At 51.5% G+C, this 20921-nt stretch overlaps 1 protein-coding gene across 9 annotated transcripts in view; it reads right to left on the bottom strand.

The window, feature by feature from the left end:
• The window catches only part of CMKLR1 (chemerin chemokine-like receptor 1), a 78465-nt gene that overhangs the window by 18714 nt on the left and 38830 nt on the right, over positions 1–20921 (bottom strand). For 7 of the 9 annotated variants that reach the window (XM_060400819.1, XM_042234735.1, XM_060400820.1 and 4 more), the window contains one exon: positions 15489–20213. The exons of the other annotated variants lie outside the window; for them this stretch is intronic. In XM_060400819.1, coding sequence (XP_060256802.1) covers positions 19122–20210 — 1089 coding nt within the window. In that variant the 5' untranslated portion in view covers positions 20211–20213 and the 3' untranslated portion in view covers positions 15489–19121. Of the gene's footprint in view, positions 1–15488; positions 20214–20921 lie in introns of those variants that run through there. 9 annotated transcript variants of the gene reach the window in all.

Genomic DNA, 20921 nt, shown 5'->3' with positions numbered 1-20921 from the left:
TGCAGAATTTTGCGAAGAGTTTCAAGGAGCTCTTAGCCTCTTTGAGACCTAAACTGCTGCTGCTGCTGCTGCTGCTGCTATGTCGCTTCAGTCGTGTCCGACTCTGTGCGACCCCATAGACGGCAGCCCACCACCTCCCCCATCCCTGGGATTCTCCAGGCAAGAACACTGGAGTGGGTTGCCATTTCTTTCTCCAATGCATGAAAGGGAAAAGTGAAAGTGAAGTCGCTCAGTCATATCTGACTCTTAGCAACCCCATGGCCTGCAACCTACCAGGCTCCTCCGCCCATGGGATTTTCCCTAAACTAGGAAATACAGGAGAAGGCAATGGCAACCCACTCCAGTACTCTTGCCTGGAAAATCCCATGGACGGAGGAGCCTGGTGGGCCGCAGTCCATGGGGTCGCACAGAGTCGGACAGGACTGAAGCAACTTAGCGGCAGCAGGAAATAAATAAATCATCTAATTCAGTGGCTTCCAAATTAGGGCAGCAGAACCCTATCTTCAATCAGAGTCAGAGGTGAAATCCCAGTCTCTAATACAGTGGTTCTCACTCAGGAGGGATCTTCCCGTAGGGATATCTAGCAATATCTGGAGATGTCCTTGGTTTCCACAGCCTGGGGACGGGGAGGTGTTGCTTGCATCTAGCGGGTGGAGGCCAGGGACGTAGCTCAAAATCCTACAAAACACGAAACAACCGCCACAACCAAGAATATCCAATAGTGCCAATGCTAGCAGACCCTGGTGTAATATAGTAAAAGGGGCTCTGCTCATTCATTCATTCACTCACCCATTCAGTGAAATGAGTGGGGAGTTCCTTCAGCATCAGACTAAACTGACTTATGTTTGAACTCAGCTGTGTGACGTGGGACCAGTTGCCAGACATCTCTGAGCTTTAGTTTCCTCATCTCTAAAATGGAGATGATCATGGAATAGAAGTACTGGTCCCAGTACTCTATATACAGTGGGGATGGGGGGCGGGGCTTGGAAAGCACAAAGGTATTTTCTTTATTATCATCGCTATGACCTGGAGAAGGAAATGGCAACCCACTCCAGTATTCTTGCCAGGAAAATCCCAAGGACAGAACGCACGCACGCACGCACGCACGCAGGCACGCACGCACGCACGCACGCAGGCACGCACGCACGCACGCACGCACGCACGCACGCACGCACGCACGCACGCACGCACGCACGCACGCACGCACGCACGCACGCACGCACGCACGCACGCACGCACGCACGCACGCACGCACGCACGCACGCACGCACGCACGCACGCACGCACGCACGCACGCACGCACGCACGCACGCACGCGTGTGTAGAGGCAGTAGGTCTCTTTCTCTGTGCGGACACAGCAAGAAGGCAGCCACCTGCAGACCAGGAACGGGGTTCTCAACAGGCACCACCAAACCAGCCGACACCTTGACCTTGGACTTCCCAGTCTCCCCCTCCGTAAAACCAGGATCACTGCACTGGGTGATCCCCTAAGGATCCAGTCATCCCTGGGACAGGACAACTTAGAATTATACAAGCCAGCCCACTGGGGAACAAGGCCTTGAGAGGGAGGAGCCTGGCCCCAAATCATGTTTCACACCTATGTTCCCTGATGTCAAACCTACCATTCTGAGAATAGTCATCTTCCACACGCCCTTTCTTTGTGTGTTGATGGGCTAAATGGACTCAGGCCATAGGGTCCTGATGGTGGGCTGGCAGGAGCTCAGCCTAGGGAAATTCACACTCTCTTTCTCCCCTTGGTTGCTGTCCTTGAAAGCCAGCCATTTACTCTTCTTTCACCTTGTAGGGCTGTGGGAAGTGTTTAATTACTAAACATGCCCTCAAAGCAAGCTAATGTTAAAGAACAGTGCTTCAGTACTAATCATTGTTATCAGAGGTTGCTTTCTACCTCATTAGATGCATGGATTCAATAATGGTTAGCTAATTCCCAAGGAGAAATCAGGAGCCCCGCAAGGGTTAGGACTGCATCTTTCCCAAGCAAATGTCCAGATTCCCAAGCCACAGGATGGCCAGCTCATGGGTCTCGGAACCTGCACGAAGTACCTTCACCTTCCCGGGTTCAAGTCCGAGCTCTGCCACTTCCCAGGAGTGCGGCCTTAGAAATGAAGGTTCATGCTCTTGAGCATTGGTTTTCTGATCGAGAAAAGGAGACCTGCATATATGAAGTGCCTGACCCACTGTAGGGGATGTAATTAGTATTGTTATCCATGTCAGTATTTTCTCCACTGTGGATGTTTTGTTTTTTGATCAGCTTTATTGAAGTATATTTTGCATATAACAAAATTTGCCACTTTCACTTATACAGTATGATGGATTTAACTGCCACCATACACAGGCATGTGACCACCATCACTATGTTTCTATGGAAACTTATAGTGTGTGCGTGCTCAGTCACGTTAGTCATGTCTGGCTCTTTGTGACCATATGGACTGCAGCCTGCCAGGCGCCTCTGTCCATGGGATTCTCTAGGCAAGAATACTAGAGTGGGTTGCCATGCCCTCCCCCAGGGGATCTTCCTGACCCAGGGATCGAACCTGCATCTTCTGCGTCTCCTGAGCCACATGAGAAGCCCTGGAACGTTATCATTTCTCCCCAAAATTCTTTGATGCCTTTTGCCATTGATTCCTTTCCTCCACCACCATAGCCTCCATAGCCTCTAGCAACCACCAGTCTTCTATCAGAATTTTCCAGAATTTTCCATAATTTTCCAGAATGTAAATGGAATCATATCGATCTTGCTCTTTTAGCTAATGTAAGACGTTTGAGATTTATCCTGGTTGTTGCATATATAAATAGTCCATTCCTTTTCACTGCTGAGTAGTACTCCATTGTATGGACATACCACATCTCTTTTTTTTAACCTATTCACCAATTGATAGCAATTTGACTTCTTCCCAGTTTTTGGTTATTATCAATAAAGCTATTTGGGTGGCCAAAAAGTTCACTCAGGTTTTTCCATATGATGTTACAGAAAACCCAAATGAACTTTTTGGCCAGTTCAGTACTACAAATGTTCACATGTGGGTCTTTGTGTGAATATAACATTCTCAATCTCTTGAGCAGATACCTAGGAATGGAATTGCTACCAGGTCACAAGGTACACATATGTTTAATAAAAGAAACTGCCAACCTTTTCCAAAGAGTCAACACCATTATGTACTCCCTCTAGGAGTATATGAGAGTTTTTAGTGCTTGAGCTCGGTCGTATCTGACTCTTTTCAACCCCATGGCCTGAAGTCCTCCAGGATCCTCTGTCCATGGAATTCTCCGAGGCAAGAATGCTGGAGTGTGTTGTCATTTCCTCCTCCAGGGGAATCTCCCCCAAGCCAGGGATCCAACCCGTGCCTCTTGCATCTCCTGCATTGGCAGGCAGATTCTTTACTGCCGTGCCACATGGGAAGCTGGTATGAGAGTTTAGTTGTTGGAATATTTAAGTTTTGTGAGAAGATTCACGTAACAGAACACTCCCCTGCTCCATCAGCTGGGGTTGCTTCGGACAAAACGTATGAGAATATCTGACTCACAGACATGTGAGCCCCTGTAAGAACAAGGACTGTGGTCCTTCCCCCTGCTATGAGTGGCCGCCATTTTGCTGGACCTATTCAGAAGCAGGCAACTTCCCAGCATGTGATTCTCATACTAACCCTACGGTTTAGAAACCACCATGAACCCCTTTCACAACTGAGCAAGTGGAGGCTTAGATGATCACTTAATTGTTCAAGAGACACAAGCAAGAGTCAGGGCCAGGATTTCAATTTCGGTGGATCTAAGAACAAAGGTCCAGAGGGCTGAACCACTTGTCACACGGAGAGTGACAGCAGGTGGGGAAGGAAGGTCGGGGGAAAGATGCTGCCATCCCATGTAGCAAGTAAGACATGGACATGAATACTCCAGAATGCTGTTGATCAGAAAGAAACCAGCGCCTTGTGCAGAGCGCTTTGGAGGTCCAAGGAAGCAGAAAATCTGAAATCTCCAAGAGCCTTCTTTTTCTCCACCTCCTCTGAGGTTTGCAGTCCCCAAGCCAAGCCTCTCCTTAATCCAATTAAAACGGACTTGTTTATGCTTATCAGCTCTTTATTGGGTTTGTTAAAAATGTGCAAATTACCCAGAGGCCTCTTCGTCCCCCGAACCAAAAGGCATCAATAAAACTATTAAGTTAAATCCAATTAAGCACAGCTGCTGGAATTTGAGTGTGGTAGAGCAGAACAGAAGGGAAGGAGGGAGGGAAAGGATTTTTGCTGAGGAGAGAAGAGACCTTCCAACATCCCCACTTAGACGCCTCTCCAACATTCCATGAGTGTGGTTAGGAAAAGGGCAAAAAGATCCACCATCTACCATGTGCTGGAGGGTGGAGTTTTGTGTACTGTATCATTTAATTATCTGTGTGTGTGTTCAGTTGCTAAGTCGTGTCCATCTGTTTGCAACCTCATCAATTGCAGCACGCCAAACTTCCCTATCCAATTATCTCAGTAAGTCCAAGGGGTGGACACAGTTGATCCATTTTGTAGATGAAGGAACTGAGGCTCAGAAAGGTGAAATAAGTTGTCCAGAATGTCCCACGACTGGGAAGTGACAAAGGAAAAATTTGTGTCCTGATCTGTCTAAACCTTCTCCCTGGAATCTTGGAATGTCAGAGCTTAAAGGATCCTTCCAGGTTGTCTGGCCAGGAGCAAGGCTCTGGAAACACATAGACCCTGAGTTTACACATACCTAACCAGGTGGTGCTAGTGATAAAGAACCCACCTGCCAATGCAGGAGACCCCCAAGATTCAAGTTCTCTCACTGAGTCAGGGAGACCTCCTGGAGTAGGAAATGACAACCCACTCCAGTAGTCTTGCCTGGGAAATTCCAGGGACAGAGGGGCCTGGTGGGCTACAGCCCATGGGGTTGCAAAGAGTCAGACTCCAAGCACACATGCAGAGCAGAAAATGTATACAGCCATGTTAGTTTGGGAAGGAGTCAATGAAGTGATGTGTGTCTTAAGTAACTGGTACATAGTAGGTGCTTGTTACATGCTAACTTCTGATAAGTGCACTCTTGTCAAAACCCATCTCCTTCCCCTTCCCTATTTTTTCAGAAAGGAAGGCTGAGACCCAGAAAGGGAGCATGACTGTCAAAGTTACACAGAGAGTCCGTGAGAGCGGTAGACTCCAGCACAAGTCTCTTGCCTTCCATTTAGCACTTTATTTCAGAACCTGCCCTGCCGCTCCTCTTTGCACATGAAAGCAAAGCCCAAAACACTGAGGCATGAACTGTAGAGGGCACTTGGTGGCCAGGGTCATCAAGTTTGACACTGAGGGAACTTCCCTGGTGGTCAAGTGAGTAAGACTTTGCCTAACAATGCAGGGGATGAGGGTTCAATCCCTGGTCGGGGAGCAAAGATCCCACATGCCTCATGGCCCAAAACACCAAAACAGAAACAGTATTGTAACCAATTTCATAAAGGCTTTTTAAATGGTTTTAAAAAAATAGTTTGTTGTCGAGCACAAGATCTTGGCAGCCTCTGTGTCCCAGCCTCTTGGCACTGCCATTCCTTAGCTGTGTTGATTGGGCACGTGTCTTAACCTCTCTGAGCACCTAGTTTCTCCTCATTAAAAGCAGGGCTCGTCACCCCATTCCAGTGAACGTTTAGGGTGCAGCAAAGCCGAGCAGGGGAAAGCCCCCTTTAAGGAAGAATGACTGCCTGCAACCAGCACTGTACACAAGACACTGGGGGGAGTGTCTTGAGCATCTGTTCTTGTGGTCTCCAGAAATCCAGGCTGGGTTTCTAATCCCTGGCAACCCTCTGACCCAGGGGACACAGCGCAGGAAGGGAGAACAGATGCCCAGGGTTCCAGGCAGTGTTAATCCTATTACAGAGGCATTAGGAGTCCTAGGTGACCTCACGAAGCACCGTCCTCTCCGCAGAGCCTTCCCAGCCCTGTCACTGGCCGATTCCCAGGTCTCAGAAATCTGGGAAGCAGTTCCACCTAAGTGGGCAGAAAAATCATGTACAACTATGCATTGATTACAGCAATGCCAAACCCTCCTGGGCTGCAAGGATGCAGTCCTCATAGTGCAAGGATAAACAGCTGGAAGTTAGACCAGATTAGGAGGGAAGGGGGTTCAGCTCCCAGTTGCTACATCCTCCTCCCAGCCCAGTCACCCTGGGCAAGAGACTTCACCCCTCTGAGCCTGCATTCCTCCTGCAAATGTGAAATATAGAATTGTCATTAACTGTTGAAGACTGTTAGTCATGATCTTAATAGTGATTATTATGACTTTTTCATTCCGATTCTTAAGAACCAAACCCTGTTGGGAGCGGCAGATAGAGTCAAGAAGGGGGAATTTCCTGGCGGTCCAGTGGTTAGGACTCTGCACTTCCACTGCATGACTTCCAGGGGCACAGGTTCGATCCTTGGTTGGGGAATTAAGATTCTGCATGCCACGCTGTGTGGTGCAGCGGGGGCTGGGGGGTTAAAAGTGTTGGTAATAGATGGCTCTTCTGCAAATGATGAAGGAGCTTTTTAAATTAGTGCTGCAAATGCAAGATCTTTGTCCAGTCGGCCCCAGGAGTCTGTGTGCATGGGAGGAGAGCTGGACCAGTTACATAAGAGGAAGAATGATGTGATATCTGCTCTGATGCGTGCAATGAGATTTGCAGCCAGGCTCTGGACTAACGGCGGACTGCTATCTTGAGGGAGGATTTCCCACCTCCCTTTATTCTCTCCTTTTAGCACAAAAGAAAGCTCAGCTCCTGGGTTCTGCCAGGGCAAGGAGCAGACCCCCTTCCTGCAACAACTCCGAGGCTTACCACCGGATAATAGGAGAATAGAGCACAGGGATAGGAAAAGAAAAGCTACTGCTTTTCAAGAACGGGGAGGCAAAAGGGGAGAGGGGTGCAGGCGAGAGGGCTGCCTGGCTTGCTTCCTCCCTGCAGCTTTGCCCCAGGTCCGCAGAGGACAGGGGGTGGCCTCCAGATCACAGTCTGGTCTCTCTGGCTTTCTCGACGCCCTCGGCTCTCGTGTGCTGTGGATATGGGGCAGGGGCAGTGACCTTCTCACAGGCTAGGATGCTTCATCTCAGTCCCAGCTGGGAGGAGGGCAGAGTAGGGGTGCCAGGGTTTACATTCGGGGGAGCCAGCGCAGGAAACTGATCAGCCAACCCTCCCACACATGCAGGACCAAGGAAAGTGGAGACATTCTTTCACATGCACTGGGGCAGAGCCCTCAGGAACTCTGGACTCCCCCATGCTCCCCTGGGACCATCAGACCAGGCCCTACCCTCCACAGGTCTGAAACCACCTCAGGAGACAAGCAAGAGGACACTTAACCTCCAGAGCCCATATGAAGATTGTTTGGACTAAAATGTCAAAACGGAGTTAGATCAGTTTGCTAGAGCCTCTGTAACAAAGGACCGCAGATTGGGCAGCTTAAACATGGAAAAACACTGTCTCACAATTCTGGGGGCTGGAAGTCCAGGATCACGTGTCAGCAGGGCTGGTTCCTGCCGAGAGCCTGGAGGGGAGGGTCTTCCCCACGCCTCTCTTCTTGGCTTGCACGTGGCCGTTTCCCCCTGTGTCTCTCTATGTAGTCTTTTCTCTGTATGCGTCTGTGTTCAAACTTCCCCTTTCTACGAGGACACCAGTCAAACTGGATCAGGACCCACCCCGATGACCTGATTCTAACTTTCTCACCTCTGTGAAAGCTCTGTTCCCAAAGCAGGTCACATTTTAAAGTACTGGGGGTCAGGAGTTCCACGCAGGAATGTGGGGGACACACTTCAAACCACAGCATGGGTATCCTCTTTTCCGCCAGTGCTGGCGCGGGTGGGAGAAGTTGGAGGGGGGGTGGGAGAAGTTGGAATGGAATTCGTAAGGAAGATCAGATCAGCTGCAGACAAAGCAATTACATTTTCTTCACACACTCAAATTGCAGCAAGCATTCAACGTGCAACCCCAATACATAATTTAAGCAGATTTGTGCAGCCTCCTGAAACAATAGCCTGGATTAGGCACGGCCCCCAGAGATAACAAAGCAAGTTGCAGTCTTGTAGCTCCAGTAAAAGAGGGGGAAACAAATGGAATAAAACATTACAACAGTGAGAGCTAGCAACTTTAGGGATGTGTAATATTTTCCAGATGCTCTGATAAGCTCTTGACACGGATGATTTTATCGAATCCTCATGCAACCCTACAAGGCGTGTTTCCTACTCTCCCAGGCTTAGGGATGGGGAAACCAAGTTTCCGAGAGGAAAAGTTATTTGCCCAGTCAACCTGGCCTGATTCCAAAGGTTGTGTGTGTGAACACTGCCCGCTGTACCTGCCTCATTTTCATGAGCTGGGTGACCTCTTCCTAAAGCCTTAAACAGCGCTTCCTTCTCCCTCAAGGGAAGGGGTGGGGCAGGGACCCGAAGTGGGGTACTGGTGTGCAGAAGGCGCAGATTAGCCAGATCTGTAGGCTTCCCTGGGCTTGAGGGCCAGGCTTTAGAAGCTAGGCTGTACTTGGCTTCTCTGGGGAGAACCCATCAGGGAGTTACAGAAACAATGGCACCAATGATGCTTCTAGAAAGGAAACAGTCTTCAGGCCTCTCAATAGGACTTGGCTGAATAAACTGTGGTTCTTCTCTCCTAGGTCTGCTACGCAAGCAACTCAGCAATTAATGCCCTAAGGAGTGATATGTGGTTGACACAGATTGATATGTCTGAGTGAAAATGTTACAGAAAGAGAGACGGAGCCACTGAAGGGGATGTATACCCACGCTGAAGAGCAGAGAACAGTGGGGCTGGGCGTGTGGGCATCTGGGTTCTTGCCCTAGCTCACCTCCAGTGAACTGTGGGACTCGTTTCCCATCAGGGATACAGGGAACCAACTCAACCAGACTGACCATAACGGCCTTGTCAGCTTTGACACGTTAAGTGTGAGCAAGCCATCTCCAGAGAACTCTCTGCATCCTTGAAGATGCTGTGGCCAGGCGACCAGGAGGAGGTCTATAAGCAAGTGATACAACTGGGAAATCTAGGAACCAGAAAGGCGTGACATTTAAGATTCCAAGCTGAAAACCTATCGCCCCAATGGTGAGCCTGGTAGGGGAGTGTGGAACCCACATCTGGGATTCCCCACATGGAGCAGGGTACCTCCGTATCCACTTTCTTATTCCACCAAACTTTGCTGCTGCTGCTGCTGCTGCTGCTGCTGCTGCTGCTAAGTCGCTTCAGTCGTGTCCAACTCTGTGCGATCCCATAGATGGCAGCCCACCAGGCTCCCCCATCCCTGGGATTCTCCAGGCAAGAACACTGGAGTGGGTTGCCATTTCCTTCTCCAATGCATGAAAGTGAAAAGCGAAAGTGAAGTCGCTCAGTCGTGTCCGACTCTTCGCGACCCCATGGACAGCAGCCCACCAGGCTCCTCCGTCCATGGGATCTTCCAGGCAAGAGTACTGGAGTGGGGTGCCATCGCCTTCTCCCCACCAACCTTCGGGGTTCCTGCAATTGCACTTTTACCACACCTTTCGTTTGGGCTGAGCAGTGCCACGTCCCAGCTGCTCTTTCAAGGGTGGGAAGGGGTATTGGATCAGATCACTCCCCCATTTTGAAGAGTCAGAGATGGGGGAGCAGTCACTGACAGCTGCACCCTGGCCCCCAGAATCAATCCCAGGTCAGCAACCCCAGCCAAGACATGAGGCTTCTCTCTCTAACCCCTGAGAGTTTCACTGCTTTACAACAGAAAGTCTTTCTCTCCCTTCTGCACCGTCTTCATCCCTCCTTTCCTGGGGCTGCCCTGGTGGCTCGGTCGGTAAAGAATCCGCCTGCAATGGGAGAGACCTGGGTTTGATCCCTGGGTTGGGAAGATCCCCTGGAGAAGGGCATGGCAACCCACTCCATTATTCTTGCCTGGAGAATCCCCATGGAAAGAGGAGGCTGGTGGGCTGCAGTCCATGGGCTCGCAAAGAGCCAGACACAACGGAGTGACAAAGCACTCCTTTGTCGAAACAAGAAACAGCCTACCTGATGTAAAAGCAAGCTGTGCAGATGTGGGTTCAAGCTCCAGCTCTTCCCCATGCTAACATGTTGTAAGATTCAGGACAGTGAAGAGAGTGCCTGCTCTCACATCTCCAAAGCCCAGCACAGTGTAGGTGCTCAATAAAAATCAATTTAGCTTCACAATGTAATCAATATAGAAAAAAGGTAAAATAAATTTGAAACAGTGAATTGTCATAGTCATTGTCATAAAACTCAATGGCAACAATGATAAACTTCACATCAGTCTGTGCTTACTTCTTCATTCATTCCATCAGGTATCATGAGCACTTCTTCTGTGCCAGGCACCGCTCTAGCTGCTGGAGGTGAGCAAGATGAGCACAATTTGTGGCCTGATGGAGCTCACCACCCCGGCCGGGAACAGCCTTAAGGCAGTTAAACACAGAAATAAATAAAATCATTCCAGATGGCAATAAGTACCCTGTGGTTCTGCGAAAGTTGACCTCTTTGAGTTTCAACTTCTTCATCTCCAAAATTAAGATGCTTTTACGCTTCAGGCTTCTAATGAGGATGGCATGGGATGAGGGATGTGGAATTGCCTAAAATTCCATCGTGAGTCAGTTCTTCCCAGTAAAGCACTGGAGCCTGACCATCGTAAACTCCCTGCCATGAACCAGGAGCTCCTAGGCTGTTACTAGCCACCAGCCACGGCCAAGAGCCCCTTTCCCACCACCCTGTGTGAGTCCCTGCTCTGTGGTGCCAGCCTCTGGGAGTCAACCGGAAATTCCTTCGATTATCTGGATGTTTGCTCCGTAGGTGTCACACATCTGTATGATGGATGCCTGGGAAAAGGTCATCAGGAAGCCATCTCTCCCAAGGCTGGGCATCTGGACTCCAGGGATCCTTGGGCATCGGGGACTAATCATGCCACTGTGCTTTCTGCCATAGCATCTCCCAGGGCCCAGCACAGACCTGGAGCCCAGTTGACCGCTCCATCCACGATTTCTGAGTGGCAGGATAAACACAGGAAGTGTGTGGTCACGGTCATACCAGCCAAACCCTTAACCGAATCCTGGACCGGAAAAGAACTACAAAACAATAGAAGGAGGGGAAGGAGGAGGAGGGAGGCATCTGGATCCTTTATTTTCAGGCTGCAATTAATCAGACAAAGGGGAAGCAAAAAGGCCAGGGGTGGTAGACGCAATTTAATGGTAGCCTCCCTCCTTTGCTTGTGACCGCTCCTAAAGGTACAAGGGAAAGAACTGTGGTTACTCCACTTCCGAACTACGTGACCTGGGGCCTCAGTTTCCATGTCTGTGAAATGGGGGATAGTCCTACCTTTTCCCTACCAGTATGAGAAAAAATGTGAAAATACTTTGGAAATGATGTAATCACAATTTAGATGATGAATTAAATTTAGATTAATACATCACCATGAATTAGATGATAGTGATGACAAAAATAACATCAGCTGATGGTTATTTTTTTTTTCATTCATTCAACATAACACGGTGAGAACTTTTTCTGTACGAAGCACTTCTGGGTGCTGGAGGTACAGAAGTGGGCAACAGGTAGTCCCTAGACAGACAGTCTTAAGGCAACTAAACAAAGAAATAAATCAAATTATTCCAGATGACAGGAAGTACTATGGTGAAAAAGAAACAAGAGATCTGATGGACAGTGAGTGGGGAGGGGGAGGCTACATTAAGTGGGAGGAGGGGTCAGGAAGGGCCTGTCTCAGGAGGTGACACTGGAGCTGAGACCTGGAGGAAGTGGAGGAGCCAGTCATGCAAACAGAGGTCCCAGAATAGCAAACTCGAAGCCCTGAGGTGGGAACAGTCTCAGATGTGTTAGCGTTGTTGCTGCTGTTGATGTTGCGTTGTTCTGGGGAGACAAAGAGGAATGCCTGGCCGGGGAGCATCGTGAGATAAAGATGGAGGAGGTCATGTCAGTCCTCTAGGGCCTTGTAAGTCACAGTGAGGGTTTTGGATTGCTGTACTTTGTACCGGATGGATGCTCACTCTAGCTGCTTTGTGGAGAGTGAGTTGTTGGGCTGGAAATAGGGAGACCAGTGATGGAATAGACGCATGTCTGCTGAGAGAGGGCAGTGCGTGTGAGCCCAGACTGCTGAATGCTTAGATTTCACATCTTTAATCTCCATGGCAACCCTGTGAGCTGCAGGTCCTTACTATACCCATTGCACAGGTGAGAAAACTGAGGCTTTGGAGATGTTGAATAGCTTGCTTACAGTCATAGAGCCTTAACCCTAGCCCTAACCTTAGCTGATGTAAATGGTGAAGCTGGGATTCCAGCCCAGGCAGTCTGACTCCTGAGCCCATGTGATCCTGGGTCTTAACCATCAAAGGCCCTTTGAGTCCGAGGGCAGAGTGGGAAGGGGGAAGAACTAAGTCCTTCCTGAGATGCTGCCTCTCCAGATGGGCCCCTTCAGAACAACCCTTCTCTGAGCTGCTCCCTTGAATCAGACGGAAGCCCCCAGATCTGGGTCTGCCCAGGGTGCCAATGCAAGTAGGAAGTTATTCCTCCAGGTGCCATGAATTTTTTTTTATTTTTAAAAATACCTTTAACTGAGACATAATGAAGTGCAGTGCACTTGTGAAGGGCGTTAATCGTGCATGCGCAGATAAACAGGGTTTTCATATGAAGACAACCATGGAACCACCACCTGGATCAAGAAAGAGAGCATCTTTCTCACCTACCTGCGTGCGTGCTCAGTCACTTCAGTTGTGTCCGACTCTTTGCGACCCCGTGGACTGTAGCCCACCAGGCTCCTCTGTCCAGGGGATTCTCCAGCCGAGAGTGCTGGAGTGGGTTTCCATGCCTTCCTGTGGGATCTTCCCAACCCAGGGATTGAACTTGTGTCTCTTATGTCTTCTGCGTTGGCAGGTGGGTTTTTACCACTCACCACCTGGGAAGCCCTCTTGCCTACACCCAGAACAGTTTTGAAGGGTATAGTTTATGCCCCAAGCACAGCACGTCTCTGCCCTGTACCAGGTTTTTCTAAGATCTCCTACCTCCCCAAGGAAGGAAGACACACTGGAAACTGCAAGTGACTCCCAGAGCCTAGGCTGGGGTCCTTCAGGGCAGAGCAGCACAAAAGCCCTTGTCGACAGACCAAGAAGTGAAGAGGGTGGCTTGGTGAAGGCCCAGGTCTCTAGAATGATGGTGATTTAAAAGAGACTCATGTAAGCATTTCCATGCATATCTCATCTCTCAGCAGTGGGTAAGGCAGGAGGTCTCCAGTCTTATTACAAAGAAGCCTCAGTTTCACCATCTGCAAAATGGGGGGATGGGAAGGGATGAACCTGATGAAGCCGAGTTTCCTGCAAACTCAGCAACCCTAAGATTCTCAGGGTCAGGAGGAAGTGACAAGTCCACAGTCATGAGGAAGTGACAAGTCCACCCAGACAACATTTTCTTCCACCAAACGAAAAACCAACCTCTCAGATTCCTCTCTCACCTCCTCAAAATCTGACACTGGAGAAGTAGCATATGCTTATCGTCCTTCTCCAGGGAGGAGTCTCTTCAGAGGACAATTTGTATTTACAAGTTGCTTTAGTGTCAAAGAGACTGGGGTTTAAATTCTATCTCTATCACTTACTAGCTGAGTGACACTGGGCAAGTCACTTCACCTCTCTGAACCTCAGTTTCCTCATCTGTAGATGGAGATGGAGACGGCCCTTACCACAAAGATCTCTGGAAGGATTCGGTGAAATGATGAGAGGAAAGTGCTTGGTGGGTGCCTGGAGGATTCTAGGTGACCTCGAGGTTAAACCCCAAGTTCAAGCACTTGGCATCTAGTCTGTTAAATTCCCCACAGCCTCCACCCACAATTGCTACATTAATATGCCTCTGTTCCTCTTAGGTTAATATATGTATTATTTATAGGGCTTTATTATGTGCTCAGAAGGCTCCCCTGAGAAATATAATTGTGCATTGGGAGGCAAATTTGAATAATATTTACAATTAATTTCTATCAATAAAGCAACACACCAAGGCCTCTGTGCAGCTGAAACGAGCTCTGAGTTGGTTTCCCACTAACCACTCCCCAGAGAAAGCTTGGGTAGCTTTTAACTACCTTTGGAGAAGTCCGCTTCTCTCAGGCTCCACCTCAGCTCCCACAGTCCAGGCAGCAGGACATTTACCTGGATGCGGTAGCAGCCTCCAGCTTCCCCTCCCACCCCTCTCTAACTAGTCTTCCCGGGCAGCCCTGGGCATCAGGCATCCTTTTATCCATTTTTTGTTGGGGGGCCGCACCACATGGCATATGAGATTTTAGTTCCAGACCAGGGATGGAACCCATGCCCTGCATTGGAAGCACCAAGTCTTAACTACCGGTCCCCCAGGGAGGTCCCAAACTTCCTTTTAATAGACAGATCTGAGTCACCCCTTTACATATGGCTTCCCCTCCCCCCCCCACCCCATCCCACAGTCTGGCCCTGCCTCTCTCCGTCCCACCTGGCCGATGCTCACTACTCACTTGGCTGCATCCCTCACCCCCTTTTCAGCCCCCCAAAGTCACCCTGCTCCCTCCCACATCAGTGCCATTTCCTCCACCTGCAGCACCCTCTCCAGCACCTCCCCACTGGGCCAGCGCCTATCCATCCTTCAAATCTCAGGAGTCTCTTCCCCTGGGGCTCAGCAGTAAAGAACCCACCTGCCAGTGCAGGAGACATGGGTTCGATCCCTGGGTTGGAAGATTCCCCTGGTGGAGGAAATGGCAACCCAGGCTCCAGTATTCTTGCCTGAAGAATTCCACAGAGGAGGCTGGCAGGTTATAGTCCATGGGGTCAAAAAGTCAGACATGACTGGGCACACAGGTGCCGCCCCTGGGGAAGTTTCTTGGCCTTGGCCAGGGTCACATCCCTCTATAATATGTGGGTGACCCTTACTAGGATTGCTTTCTGTTTGGGGTATTTTTTTTTAAATTGGCTGGCACTACTGTCCAATGAATGAGCTAAGAGGACAGAGACTGTGAATGTCCTGACCATCCCCACATCCCTGGTGTTGACCACAAGGCCCAGCAAAGATGGGTATTAGATGGATGCTTGTGGAGCGGGTGAATGGGTGGACTTAACACATAGATGGCTATGGAAATGGATGGGTACCTGAAAGGATGGCTGGATGAACGTGCAGATGAGAGTGTCTGTCCTTGTGTGGGCCAAAGCATGGACTTGCAAGGAGTCCTAGTTTTTAGTCCCCTTTCTGCCGCAGCTGGCTGTGTTCTCTTGGGTAAGTCACTTGCTACCTGTCTTATATCCTTGGTTCCTAGAAAAATTACATGAGCGGAGGGAACTTTCTCAAGATACGGATTTCTTGTGGTCCAAAATTTGGGGAATGGGAGGTTGGGAGCTGCAAGGGTTCTCTTGCCATCTCACAACATAGCCGTGCAACTCCGGACAGCACACTTCTCCTCTCTGAGCCTCAGCTGGCATTCCATGAGGTGGGTGAGGGAGGCAAGGGGCAGGACCCTCTAGCAATGAGAGTTCTCACGCTTGCTTCGGTCTGTTTATTCAAGAGAAACATTGTCTTCAGAGAGGAAGCGAGCAAACCCCCTACTGAATTATTTCGCGGTCAGACAAGCTGCCTCCCGATTCCCCCTCATCCTGGATAGCAGCCCCAGTAGCAGCTCTCCAGAGCCAGAGCGTGTCAGAGAGGAGTGGAGAGGAAGGCCAGGACCAGGAGCTGGGAAACCACTGGCCACACCAGTAACACACCTCCCTCTGCAGATTTCTCCAGGGCAGCTCTTGCAACCTCAGCTCCCTCCTCTGTGAAACAGGGAGGACTTGGTGGGGATGAGCCTGAACGGCCCTCGAGGCTCTCACGATTGGATTCTCTCTTCTCCCATCCATCCTGGGCTCTGCTCTCCAGGCTGACCCTGGGGTCCAGCTTAAAGCAAACTCCTCCTTCGGCCGGCGCCTGGGTCCGACTCCCCTTCTCAGACCCTCCCTCTTGTTTCTCTTCCTCCTCTCTCCCTCCCCCTCCCTCTCCATCCTCCCAAGGGCTGAAGAAGCTGGGAACTCTCTCCGGCAGCAGACCCAGTTCCATTTACTACCGTGTGACTCTCATCAAGCGGGGTCCACAGGCCAAACCTCCTTTTCTGCACCCCCCACTCTGGTCTGATGGTCCTCTTCTGACAGGGTCGTTTTTGAGGCTTTGATGAGATTCTGGGCCGGATACACAGTAGGTGCTTAATAAATGCCAGATCGCTTTTCTTCATCATTGTTCTCCTTCTCACTTCTCTCCTCCCTCCCTCTCCCCCCGCCCTCAAACAGCATCTTCTCTTTTTATCCCTCTGCCCACAACCCCATGCCCTCTCCACCCCGCCCCACCCCACCCAGGAGGCAGGCCTGCAGGACCCACTGGGGGGTCCTGGCCCCGGAGGGAGGGCTCTTGGGCACACAGCGCCGTTTTAGCTGCCTGTGGAGTAATTCAGGTGAACGTGCTGTGTGAAACTCAGGGTCTTTGAACGTATGACCAGTGGGGACCCTCAGAAGTAGCTGTAGGGACAAGACTGGAAAGGTTGTCACGGCTGCACTTAAGCATTTGATGGTCAGAACAGGAAGACTGGTGGGGCAGCCAGAAAAAGCGAGGCCTGGCTCCTAGGAGGAACACAGCTGGTTTTCATTTTGCTCCTGTTCATCAGCTTTTCCAAAGACAAAATGATTTCCTGGCTCCCCCGGCCTGGGCTGGCCTGCACGCAGCCCAGAAGGAACAAGAAACTGAGCCCCAGCAAACAGTGTGGCCCTCCCCAAGTGGCTGGTGACTGTCTCTGGGGCCTGGAACCCCCCTGACTCCATCTCATGGCCTGGATTCTTCACTGTGAAGTTGGGTGGGTGGGGGGTGGGTGACAGGGGCCTCTGGGCAATATTGAAAGCTCCCTTTGCTCAAGCTAAGTTCAGACTGCTTGCAGCAACTGGAGGCCCCAGTAGGGTCAACTCAGAGCTGCCTTTCACAAGCGCAAGGACCCAACAGAGGGAAGGAACAGTTTGTCTCTAAATGAGGTACGAATCCAAACAGCCCGTGGCCTGGGGAACTTGCCCGGCGCTGCGTAGACGTTACATCTGTTCATTGCATCTTGTTGGAGAAATGGTTTCACAACAAAGAAACTTGGAAGAGAATGGAATATGGACACTCGGAGGCCAAAGGGTCCTCCCTCCAGGCTTCCCTCCCCGCTGCCCTCCCTGGAGAGCTGGGTGGGGTGGGGTGGGGCGGTGGGGAGGGGTGTGTGTGGACACAGGAGGTGGGAACCAGGGTGGGTGGGTGTAGATGGGTGCCAAGGGAGCTGGGAGCCAAGCACATTTTCTCTGCCACTTTGGATCATTTTTGAAAGCTATTTGCATAGCTGCCTTTAAAGCCTTTAAGATGTTAACAGGAATCTGCTGAGGGATACGCGTATATGAATGCTCAAAATGCTAAGCCTCTGCAGCCTTCTTTGAGCCAGACAGACCTAGGTTCAAGTCCAGACTCCTAACAGAGACCAGCTGGGCATCCTTGGGCCAGTTACTTAAACTCTCTGAACCCCAGAAGCCTCCTGCATAAAAGGGAAGTGATAATTGTACCTAACTCGGGGCTGGCTGCCGGGAGGGATGAATGAGATACACACGTAAAGTGCTTAACATAGACGTGCTAAATAAATGTAGGTTACCAGGACAGTGTAGAATATTCTCTGCAGAGGCATTCTCCATGACAGAACAGCTCTGTTCTTTTCTGGAGACTCTGCCCCCTGGCTGGCTGTGTGATGCTGGGTAACTTCCCCACTCTGAGCATCACCTTTGTCGTTTGTAAGTGGGATGCCGGAAAAGACAGTGTGGCTGCCCACAGGAGGAGTCCTGGGCCCAGGGCACCACCACCCCCACCCCACCGCCCGCTGGGCCCGCCCCACCCCCACCGCCCCCCAGGCCCTGCATCTCAGGAGCACAGTCCAATGAGCCAGGCTCCAGAGTCTGCTTCTGGAGGGACTGAGCCCTCAGAGGCATCTTTGCTCCTCCCAGGTTGCTTCCTGCAGCTGATTTTGGGCTAGCCTCCAGCAAGGCTCTGAGGACACTGAGAAAGAAGAGATCCCACCCTCCACCCCCACCCACTATCCACCCCCTGCCCCGGAGCGTTGAGAGGCAGTGGATCAGGAAAGAGGGAGGAATTGCCGTGATGGAGTGAGTAGGGGGCTGCCCACCTCGAACCAGCCCCAGGGGAACAAATGCAAATTGAGGTCAGGGCTTGGGCGAAGGGGTGGCAGCCTGACCCCACCCTCAACACAGCACCATTGCCCTGGAGGGTTCTAGGGTGAGCTGTTTCCTGTCACATGCCCTCTGAAAGGTCTTTTCTTTCTCCATTCCTTCCCCCACAAGACCCAAGTCTTCGCTGTAGTCCTGTAGCCCTGTAGCCCTTCTCTCGCCCCCATTGAAAAGCCCCATGCCCTGCTCAGGATGTGTTATCTATCTTTCCAGCTGATCTGAAAGTCAAATGCATGGTCCCAGGAGTTTCTGTGCTCATATGTCACCTTCTCTTCCCAGGTGGCCTGGACAAGGTGTGTGCATTCCAACACGCCCGAGACCTGAAGAATGGCTTAAGAGCAGGATTTCTGGCCAGCTATTAATATAGGGCTCTGTGGCGAGGCGTGATCTATATCACACTGGCTTGGCTCTGACCTCCTCTCCTTACACCAGAAACGGACCTTGCAAACTGTCTGTGTCGGGCCTGGAAAGTGCTCAGGTAGGTAACTGAATCCCTCTGTCTTATGCCCAGCCCAGTTCATGGCAGTGCTTTAGAAAATTCTCCCTTTTTTGCTTTGCGTTGGTCAAGGCAAGTCTCCGAAGATGTACAGAATACTGGTCCAAGCCTAGGCACCGCAGCATGCTGTGCCCACCACGCCCCTGGAGGAAAGGCGTTCCAAACCCTGGATTCCAAGCTCAAAAACACTGCTCAGCCCCACGTAAAATACAGTGGGCATCTGTGGGTTGCCCAGGAGGCTCCTTGTGGTGTCCAGAAGGCATAGCCTTGAGTCTCCAAGGTTGGGGGTGTCCACTGTTGGGGGGTGGGGAGGGTTCCTGCCATGGTCTCCAGAAGGTGTAGCTTTGAGCCTCCTCCAAGGTTGGGAGCATCCACTGGGGGGATTTCCGGGCGAGGCTCAGAGCATGCCAGTCTCCCTCTCGTTCACGGATGACATCTTGGTAAAGCTCCTGTGGCTGGGGTAGGAGGAATGCCCTGTGTCCTCACTCAGGGCATTGACCAGACGGGAGAAGAGGGCCACCCTGAACTTCTTGAAGTCCTGACCCATGAAGACGTACAGGATGGGGTTCATGCAGCTGTTGGCGATGGCGATGGCGGTGGCCAGGGGCACGCCCAGGCTGAAGACGGAGGGAGGCACGGAGCCACGACGGAGCTCCAGGAGGTAGAAGGCGTGGTAGGGGCACCAGCAGAGGAAGAAGGTGACGATGATGGTCAGGATGATCTTGAAGGGCTTCTTGGTCTTGGCCAGGCGGCTGCGCTGTAGCTTGTAGACGATGGTGAAGTAGCAGGCGGTGGTGATGAGGCCCGGCACCAGGAAGCCGCAGAGGAAGCGGGTGACGGTCACCACCATGTGCCGGCTGGAGCCCACCGGGTCCACCTGGGGGTGAGCCGGCCACGGCGAAGAGCCGGCGGCCGACAGGCTGAAGTTGTTAAAGCAGGATATCTTCCCGTGCAGGCGGGCCGTGTCCCGGAAGATGAGGGACGGGGAACTCAAGAAAAAAGCCAGGACCCAGATGACCAGGCAGGCCGTGTAAGCGAGCCGGACACTGCGGTGGTTCTGGGACCAGACCGGGAGGAGCACGGAGACGCAGCGGTCGAAGCTGATGACGGTCAGCAGGAAGACGCTGGTGAACATGTTGTGGATGAGCAGGAAGTTGCTGATCTTGCACACGGCCGTCCCGAACACCCAGTGGTAGTCCAGCGCGGCGTAGGCGATGTGGATGGGGAGGAAGATGTTGAACAGGAAGTCGGCCACGGCCAGGTTGAGGAACCAGACGGTGTTCACCGTCCTCTTCATCTTGCAGGTGGCGATGACGATCACCAAGCCGTTGCCCAGGATCCCAAGGAGGCAGATAATGCTGTAGACCACCACCAGGAAGATCCTGACCGCTCTGCCTTCCAGGGGAGACAACTCCTCCAGAACCACGATGGGGTCCAAGTCGTCGGGGTAGTCCTCGTAGGAGGCGTTGTAATCCTCGGCCTCCATTCTCTGCCAGGGGAGACAGGGGGCGTGAGGGGAACTTGGGTTAGAACTGGCTTTAAAGGGCTTCCCTGGTGGCCCAGTGTTCATGAACCTGCCAGCCGATGCCCGAGACGTGGGCTCGATCCCTGATCGGGGAAGATTACGCGTGCGGAGGAGCACCTGAGCCCATCCACCACAGCCGCTGAGCCGGTGCTCTAGAAGCCGAGAGCTGCCGCTGCCGAGCCTGCAAGCCCCAGTTACTGAAGCCCGGGCGCCCTCGAGCCCGTGAGAAGCCACCACAGTGAGAAGCCTGTGCACCAGACCGGAGAGTAGCTCCCGCTCGCCACAACCAGAGAAGAGCCTACACGGCAGCGAAGACCCAGCACAGCCAGAATAAAACTCAGGAAAACAAAGAGCTCCTGGCGTTGGCTGGGGAGGAGTGAGCAACACACAAACAAAAACACTGCACCTTTAAAACACTGGCTGAAGTGTGTGGGCTGACGTGTGCACCGATTTATCTATCTCGAGGAACTGTAACCAACAAAATGCATAACTGGATTTAAGAGGTTGACCACCACCAGCGAGCCCGACAGTGTCCTCCCTGGCTGTGAGCAAGACCAGCTGGGTGGCTTTGCTATTTTATTTATTTGACAAACAGCTCGCAGGCACCTACTATATACCGGGTACTATTCTAAAGGGTGGATGTATGCAAAGTCCTTTCATCCTCATAACAAC

Source organism: Ovis aries, chromosome 17, assembly GCF_016772045.2.
Source record: "Ovis aries strain OAR_USU_Benz2616 breed Rambouillet chromosome 17, ARS-UI_Ramb_v3.0, whole genome shotgun sequence".
Lineage (NCBI taxonomy): Eukaryota > Metazoa > Chordata > Mammalia > Artiodactyla > Bovidae > Ovis > Ovis aries.
Note: the sequence above shows the minus strand (reverse complement) of the source record. Positions and strands in the feature narration are given on the sequence as shown.